This window comes from Leucoraja erinacea, chromosome 20, assembly GCF_028641065.1.
Source record: "Leucoraja erinacea ecotype New England chromosome 20, Leri_hhj_1, whole genome shotgun sequence".
Taxonomy (NCBI): domain Eukaryota; kingdom Metazoa; phylum Chordata; class Chondrichthyes; order Rajiformes; family Rajidae; genus Leucoraja; species Leucoraja erinaceus.
The window spans coordinates 16,898,504-16,907,115 of NC_073396.1; the positions used below are offsets into that span (position 1 = coordinate 16,898,504).

General features: G+C 43.5%; 2 protein-coding genes across 4 annotated transcripts; one reads left to right on the forward strand and one right to left on the reverse strand.

Moving 5' to 3' along the window:
• Positions 1-4,865, reverse strand: mrm2 (mitochondrial rRNA methyltransferase 2). 3 transcript variants are annotated; one of them, XM_055651373.1, is made up of 3 exons: positions 4,726-4,865; positions 1,958-2,246; positions 1-715 (listed from the first exon to the last, which is right to left on the reverse strand). In XM_055651373.1, the coding sequence occupies exons 2-3, from the start codon at positions 2,229-2,231 to the stop codon at positions 291-293; spliced, it is 699 nt and encodes a 232-aa protein (XP_055507348.1). In that variant the 5' UTR covers positions 2,232-2,246; positions 4,726-4,865; the 3' UTR covers positions 1-290. The 3 variants fall into 3 exon arrangements, with proteins under 3 accessions (XP_055507348.1, XP_055507347.1, XP_055507346.1); XM_055651372.1 differs by lacking the exon at positions 4,726-4,865 and adding an exon at positions 4,586-4,725; XM_055651371.1 differs by lacking the exon at positions 4,726-4,865 and adding an exon at positions 4,582-4,722.
• On the forward strand, positions 4,803-8,612 carry nudt1 (nudix (nucleoside diphosphate linked moiety X)-type motif 1). The gene is given in 5 exon segments (XM_055651370.1): positions 4,803-5,115; positions 5,118-5,142; positions 5,933-6,118; positions 6,678-6,823; positions 7,227-8,612. Coding segments are annotated over 5 exon segments (861 nt in total). The 3' UTR covers positions 7,418-8,612.

Consider the following 8,612-nt stretch of genomic DNA (forward strand, 5'->3'; position numbering starts at 1 on the left):
GGTTCTGTACTGTGAAGTTTATTAGAAGGCAGATATATAAAAATCTTGCAAGGACTTAGATTTTATTCAGTTGAGTGACTAAACATTGATTTTTATTCTTGATGAACATAATGGTATTCATCCCCTTAGGACAGACCACTGTCCATTGTGGTAAGGAATGAATGTTGACCATTTGCTTGTGGGTATGAGTACTGACACGCAATACATTGTAAAAATGACAAAATCCCACAAATTGTTACAGTGCACCAAAGTTCCTTTGAATATTATCAACCATTCTTCAGTTAATATTATCAACCTCTTATGAATCTTTTTGCTAAAAAGTAGATCTCTGATGACTCCTTTCTGCTTGCAGATGGCTTTAAAATCTTCACTTCTCCAAACAATTTGGTAAGTCGTTTTTGGAGGAGGCCAGTATTTGCTCCATCCCAGAATTTACAAAGCAAGGTGCCATTGGGACACAATACCCTTCCAGCCAGTCCCAGGATACAAAGGAAAAGATCAACAAATTGCTGCTGGTCTAGCTCACGAATGCCACTTGCGTTTGGTGCCGCATCGCTTAGGATAATCTGAGCCTCTCCCCCTGGCAGGGCCTCCAGTATTCTAGCTTGGTCCTTTGGCTCCAGGAGGTCGCAATGAGACAGGAACAAGGCACCATCCAGCAAAGGGATGTGCAAAAGGTCAACTCCCACAACTGAACCCACCGGAGCCTTCAGATCTGCAAAAAAAAGACAATTACCAACTAGCTAGAATAAATTATACACATTGTGGTTTGAAGTAACAACTTCATTATAATCACGTAATATTCTATTTTCTTTGTTTAAACCAAGTTATTGCCAAATACCCACTGTATCAACCCGAGAAACAATACAGGGAGACACCCTTTCAAGGCAAGAGCCAAGTAATGCTACATTGTAAGAATACCAGCTTTCATGTACAATGCCTCAAGTGAACGTTTAAGTTTCCATAGCACTGTTAGTTAAAGAAAGTGGTTGTTCTCCCCAGTGTCCTTGGCAGTATTTATTCCACCGCCAATGTAATTAGAACAAGTTACATGGGCAATATGACTATTTCCAGGATGGTGGGACTGTCATATGTTGAGAGAATGGAGCAGCTGGGCTTGTATACTCTGGAATTTAGAAGGATGAGAGGGGATCTTATTGAAACATATAAGAGTATTAAGGGTTTGGACACGCTAGAGGCAGGAAATATGTTCCCGATGTTAGGGGAGTCCAGAACCAGGGGCCGCAGTTTAAGAATAAGAGGTAAACCATTTAGAACGGAGTTGAAGAAACACTTTTTCACACAGAGTTGTGAGTCTGTGGAATTCTCTGCCTCAGAGGGCAGTTCTCTGGATACTTTCAGAGAGGGCTCTGTTCCCCAGTCCCCTCCATATTTTGATAGCGATTTCCGTCACTGACTGCAGTTGCTGGATAATACACAAAAAAACACAAAGTGCTGGAGTAACTCAGCAGGTCAGTCAGGCAGCATCTTTGGAGAACATGGATAGGTGACGTCACTGGTCCAGACCCTTCTTCAGGCTCTCGGTCTGGAACTAGACCTGGAAATCCAGGTGAGATGATGGTCTGGGGATGGGTGAGGATCTGTGCAGTCATTGGTTATGTCCAGGTAAGGGGACAACGGTGGTGGTGGCGGTGGTGACTGCGGCGGCGGCGACTGCAGTGGTGGTGGCAGAAATAGTGGCATTTGCGATGGTGGTAGTAACTGTTGAGAAAATGTGTTTGATTCACTGATGTTAAGGAAATAAAATCTCCTCCTTGGTCTGACTTGAATACAGCCATAAACTTATAGAAAGGTGGTGGGCTCCAAATTGCGTCCTAAAGAGAACTTCACAACTCATTTAATTCAAGGAGAATTAGGAATGGGAACTAGACGCTGGCTTTTGGAATGACATCCACACCGTGTGAATGAACAAAGGATTTAATTCCATGTCACTCACCAGAACTAGTGGCATTAACCCTGTTAACTGCAACCTGACTCCAGGCACCTGGTGCTGCACCACAGTCAAGCACGTTCAATCCTTTCTGCAAGATACCATGCTTCTCGTCAATTTCCAGCAGCTTAAATGCACTACGGCAGCGATAGTTTTGTTGCTGAGCAGCTTTCACAAACGGATCCTGCAGCTGTCTTGACAACCATCTCTGCTCAGCCGGAGTCTTTTTCAGCAATTCCGCTGCTGCATGGAATAGACGCCGCTGAATACCAGAGATCATTTCGTGCTGTAAATACTGGAAGAATAAACACACAATAGTAGGTTAACCTATGATGACCCGAAAAGTCACCCATTCCTTCTCTCCAGAGATGCTGCCTGTCCCGCTGTCTAAATCCAGCTTTTTGTGTGTATCTTCAGTTTAAACCAGCATCTGCAGTACCTTCTTCCACAACCTATGATGAACATTTGTCGGCACTGGGCCTGTACTAGCTGGAGTTTAGAAGAATGAGGGGGGGACCTCATTGAAACATACAGAATAGTGAAAGGCTTGGATAGGGTGGATGTGGAGAGGATGTTTCCACTAGTGGGAGAGTCTAGGACTAGAGGTCATAGCCTAAGAATTAAAGAACATTCTTTTAGGAAGGAGATGAGGAGAAATTTCATTAGTCAGAGGGTGGTGAATCTGTGGAATTCTTTGCCACAGAAGGCTGTGGAGGTCAAGTCAGTGGATATTTTAACGGCAGAGATAGATAGATTCTTGATTAGTACAGGTGTCAGAGGTTATGGGGAGAAAGCAGGAGAATGTGTTAGGAGGGAGAGATAGACCAGCCATGATTGAATGGCAGAGAAGACTTGATGGGCCAAACGGCCTAATTCTACTCCTATCACATGACCTTATGACAATACTTGCGCCGATTTTATGGAAATCAAGCAAGCATCTCGCCTTAATGCCATGTTCTAGACTTCCCTTTCAAATTTCAAAAATAAGCGTTATTCACAATTTAAAACAAAACAAATCTGTGCAAAACTAAATGCACTCTTATTGCTAGTGTTATACCCAGCAGTGTTAGCACCTCCCTTTTTAATTACACATGGCACCATTGCAGTCATTTGGCACACTAGGGTGATATTCCTTCCTTGTTTTACCTTCAGGCATGTTTCACAAGGTACCAGGTCAAGTAAAGTCAAGACAAGTCAAGATCTATATCAATGATTTGGATGAGAACATACACAGCAAGATTAGCAAGTTTGCAGATGATACAAAAATGGGTGGTTTTGCAGATAGTGAAGATGGTTGTGTAAAATTGCAGCAGGATCTTGATCGATTGGCCAGGTGGGCTGAAAAATGGTTCATGGAATTAATACAGAGAAATGTGTGGTGTTGCATTTTGGGAAGTCTAACACGGGCAAGACCTACACTGAATGGTAAGGCTCTGGGGAGTGCTGTAGAGCAGAGGGATCTAGGAGTGCAGGTGCATGGTTCCTTGAAGGTGGAGTCGCAGGTCGATAGGGTGGTCAAAAAGGCTTTTGGCACATTGGCCTTCATTAATCAGAGTATTTAGTATAGAAGTTGGGAGGTCATGTTGCAGTTGTATAACCCGTTGGCGAGGCCGAATTTAGTATTGTGTTCAGTTCTGGGCACCATGTTATAAGAAAGATGTTGTCAAGCTGGAAAGGGTACAGAGAAGATTTACAAAGATGTTGCCAGGGCTAGAGGGTCTGAGCTATAGAGAGAGGTTTGGTAGGCTGATATTCTATTCCTTGGAGCGTAGGAGGATGATAGGTGATCTTATTGAGGTGTATAAAACCATGAGATGAATAAATCGAGGAGATGCACAGAGTCTCTTGCCCAGAGTAGGTGAATCGAGGACCAGAGGACATTGGTTTAAGGTGAAGGGGAAAAGATTTAATAGAAAAATCTGAGGAGTAATTTTTTCACAAAGGGTGGTAGGTGTATGGATCAAGCTGCCTGAGGAGGTAGTTGAAGCTGGGACTATCCCAACGTTTAAGAAACAGTTCATGGATAGGTCAGGTTTGGAGGGAAATGGACCAAACGCGAGCAGGTGGAACATGGACATGTTGGCTGGTGTGGGCAAGTATAAAAGAGCGTTTCCACACTATCACTCTATGACTGACCACATCAATCAGGTGTGATCAAGAAACACTTGTGCATAAACATTTGAGTATTGCTCAGTTGTGAAGAGGATGCAAAAAAAAAGGGATCTACATAATTGTTTGTGGAAGGTGCAAGAGCCAGGCTGGGAATCAGAAGCACCAGAATCATAACAGCTGAGTAATATGAGCAGCGGTGGGAATGTAGGAGGGGCATAGTTTTACATGTGTAGTTTGAAGCCTACTTCATCATAAGTGCTAGCTCACAGGATCGGTCAAACCAACAATTCTCGCCCCAGTGAATATCACCTCACCCCACCTTTCTGCGGCGCCTCGGGCCAGGGGTCTGACCCCGTCCATTTCTCGGCCCGTGGCTCTGACCCCCACCATGGCTCGACCTGGGACTCTAACCCCCCCTCCCCTCCCATTTCTCGACCCGGGGTTCTGACCAAAGCTGATTTTGATTTGACCCTCCCGCATCTTGTTCAAATAAATCTTCAATTCGCCCTGGTAATCACCTACGGAAATCTCTCCGTTGGCGGCCCGCTGTCACCTCCATCGTACAAAGTGCATCTTGCTCTTCTTTTCACCGGCGTTGTACAGAAGTTTTGTCAGGGATGAAGAATGGCCGGCAATAAACGCCTGGCGCAGTGAAATCTCACCTCAGCGGCGATCCTCGGCAAGGATTATAGAGGAGCTACAATCTTTGATCCTCGGTGCCACCGCCTGCGCCGGAAGGATGTCGCCGCCGTTGGCTGAGTCCGGTGGGAAACATTGTTCCTGCCGTGGAATACGCGGGAGGTTCAGAAAACACAAATATAGCGGGTGGGTCCAGTCGATTATCCAGCTACCTGGCTCATTGATCGTAACAAATCTTCCATTCACCGGAAGCCCAAATTGCATGCTAAAGGAAGCAACCCGGCCTCTAACCGGTCCCCCCGTACCAAAGCTACTAGAGGAGTATCTTTGCCCCGTACTTCCATTCAAAGATCCTATAGCAGCTAGAAGATCTTTGCTTCCATTCACACAACTTTCAACGAGGCTTCAGGTCGAGTCTCACAGCCTGTGAGCAAGAAGCAGTAAGTAACGAGTTTCATGTTCAATTATGGGTTTTTTAAAGTCAGGTTAGTGTTGTCATAAGTACAGCAGTCACTTTGTGCATGCAAATATTGCCTAGGCCACCAGCCTACATTATAAATTAATGTCGGGGGGGGGGGGCACATGAGAGATCATCAGCGTCTCCAATATTCCAGTCCCGCAGTCTTACGAGACAGAATCGTCAGGATTTTGCAAAGATTGTAATGCAACAGCCACTGCACAAATTTTTATTTATATAACTATAATCTCACTCCTGTAGCAGTGTCTGACCCCAAATTCTTTCCAACCCACCCGAGATGCTGCTCCGAGTTCTTCTCGCTTCAGATTCCACTGCCTGTGGTCTCGTGTATCCAAACATCTTACTCAATAGTCCTAAAAGATACAACATTGTTTTTGTTTTAATATATATCCCCACGCTCTTGCGTTCAGGTGATTTAAAATAAACATAGTTGGCCTATAAAGTGAAGATAGACACAAAAAGCTGGAGTAACTCAACAAGACAGGCAGTTTTGGAATTGCACGTTTCCAGTTGCTGATTAAATTTGCTACCCAGCCTAACAATCACCACCTCCAATGATGTAGTCTTTGGGAATTGCATATTCCACAAACTCTGGCATCAACTCAGGATGCTTCCAGCTCTACAATCCCTTTCCTAAATCTCCCTTTCTCTTCCTGCAACTCGCTTCCTAAAACCTGCCTGTTTATTGAAGCTTTTAATTACCTTTACATGAGTAATTTTGTCTAATTAGATACATTTGTCTTGACTGAGAGACATCAGCTGTGGAGGAGCCAACAACGTGGAGAAATGGTCACTACAAAGTTGCTGACACTCGTGATGGTGATAAAGCAGCATCGGATCCTATTGGGGATGAAGAAGCGGGGATTTGGGGCTGGTCGGTGGAATGGGTTTGGAGGAAAGGTGCAGCCTGGAGAAACCATAGAGGAAGGAGCAAAGAGGTAAAGTTTTTCATTATTTTTTTTATTATCTGCAAACCCTGGAACTTGATTCTTGTTGAGGTACAATTCCTCAAGCAGACATTTGGCCATTATATCTCAAGCCTACTGGAGTGAATTCTGATTCACTGTTTATTGGGAAAGGGTATTAAAAGTAAAGCAATTGTCCCGATTCAGAAACATGTATATTTCCAACTTGAATCTCCAGCCAGTGATTAGTCATGAATATCCTAATAGATTCCCCTCTCCAGATGTAAGTGGAATAATGCTATTTGTAAAACCCTAGCTCAGATCCACAGAGCAAAGGAAAGAAGTCCGTGTTGCCTCTTTAAACAAATTAACTAATTAATCCCATTTGCGGCATTCTTTCTCCATATTTATTTGTCTAGGTCAATCTGCTTCCATCCCTCTGTCAGATGTTAACAGCGAGGGATGGAATCTACTGGTAGAAACTATTATTTAATTACTCAATCGTGACTCCTCCATTAAATCTCCCCTCTATTGCATAGTGGACATTGTCAAAATACTTTCAATTTGTCTCTAAAAATACTTCCTTCCTCAGGGAATTATTTGAAGAAAGTAGTCTGACTGTGCATAGCTTGGAAAAAATTGGACGGATCCTCTTCGAATTTGTCGGTGAGACTGAACTTATGGACGTTCACATATTCCGAACAGACAGTTACCAAGGCGAACCAGAGGAATCGGAAGGTAATGAATATGCTGCAAGAATAATGAATTGCTTATGAATTGCATCAGGACACAGTATGCTTGATTTTCTCCACCGCCGGGTCCACATCGTCCCTCCATCCTTTGCAGCCCAACAGGCTTCCAAGATCTTCACTGAGCTCTGGTACGACCTGCTGTGGCTCAATCCTTTTAGAATTAATTCCTTAAATTTCCCTTGTCTTCCTTTGAGGTGCTGTTTAAAACTTACTCACCTCTTTGCTTACCTCACCTCTGAATATCTTGTACTGTTTTTGTCTAATAACACTTTGCAAAGTGTGCCATACATAAACAACAATGTTGTACAATTATTCAACCTTTTCTTTTACATTTTCACTTTTGATTTAAAAATAAATTATTCAACATCAGCCTCCTCTTTGTGTTTCAGAGATGCGCCCACAGTGGTTTGACCTGGATAAGCTCCCATTCAATGAGATGTGGCCCGATGATTCCCTCTGGTTCCCTCTGATGATTCAGAAAAAGATGTTCAGGGGCTATTTCAAGTTTGAAGGACACAACAACATCCTTGACTACACACTGAAGGAAGTGGATGATCTGGCAACTGACAAGGGATCCTGATTCTTCCACACACAAATGAGGGTTGGGCTGGGGTTATTTTATGGTGAACTGTTTGTAAAATACGGTTTTGCAAAACGGCTTCTAACAATTTTGTTAACAGCTTTCATTTCTGTTAATGGGAGAACTAAATGCTAGTATTTTTTTAAATATTCTTTCTTTTTGGCTTAATAGATGATGTAAGATTAATCATCCAAATGTAGTTGCGATGGCGATCTCATCCCGTCAGCCGCGCCTGCACAGTTGGGAGAGGGTTGCCTGGCCCGGTATCCGCATGTGTGCAGTTGGGGAAGGGTTGGCGGGCCTAGCGCCATTTTCAGTTGTGACGCGGCCAACAGGCCCGGCAGGTGGTTGATTAAAGTCTATCCCCGTTGTGGCGCCTTAAAACATTTCAGATTAAAATATTCACAACATATGTAAAAATTAAATCTGCCATCTTTGGTGCTTCTTTCCAATCCACAGCTAATGATATAAATTATTTAAAAAATAATCTTTGCTTATACAATTCTGCAATATTCCCATTAAAAAAAACAGCAAATGCACATATACAGGTTCTGTCTTCAGAAAAAGTCTTATTGGAATATAACTATTAGTGGATACCTTTATTCCTGGTTCAAACCTATACGACCCGTGGTCTTGTTGGGAAATGGATTAAAATGGCGATCTGGAAATCAGCAAAGACAGCCCTCCCCAAACTGCTCAGGTGCTGCTGAGGACCCGTTGGGTGCCCTTAGTGATGCCAGTCAAGTAAACACGGAAGTATTAGATTAAAAAAATTAAGTAGATTAAAGTTTATTAAGGGAATTACTTTTTCAAATTGAACAAATCTTGATACTGCACACCCCAGGCGAATGGTGAGTAAGGTGGGCCTAAAATTGGTGCGCTATCGTGTACTGTTTTGGCTGTTTTTCAGGAACAAACATACATACAAGATGAAACTTTTAGTTTTACATATATAACATATATTTATATTAGATGACCATTGGGTCCCCGTTGTGACGCCAGAGGTCCCCGTTGTGATGCCAGTCATATTGGCGATCTGAAAATGGCGGCAGGCCTGGCAGCCCTCCCCCAACTGCACTCACGGATACCAGGCACAGCAAACCTCCCCCAACTGCGCCGGCACGACTGACGGGGCCGGCAAGTGGGAGCGCTGTGCCATTCGCGGTATAAAGTAAATTAAAGTTTTTTAATGGAA

Excerpts from the sequence above, each read along its gene's own strand:
- mrm2 (XM_055651373.1), bottom strand. The coding sequence starts at position 2,231 with ATGATCTCTGGTATTCAGCGGCGTCTATTCCATGCAGCAGCGGAATTG. Across the intron at positions 716-1,957 it reads GGTTAATGCCACTAGTTCTG|ATCTGAAGGCTCCGGTGGGT; the intron begins GTGAGTGACATG and ends TTTTTTTTGCAG.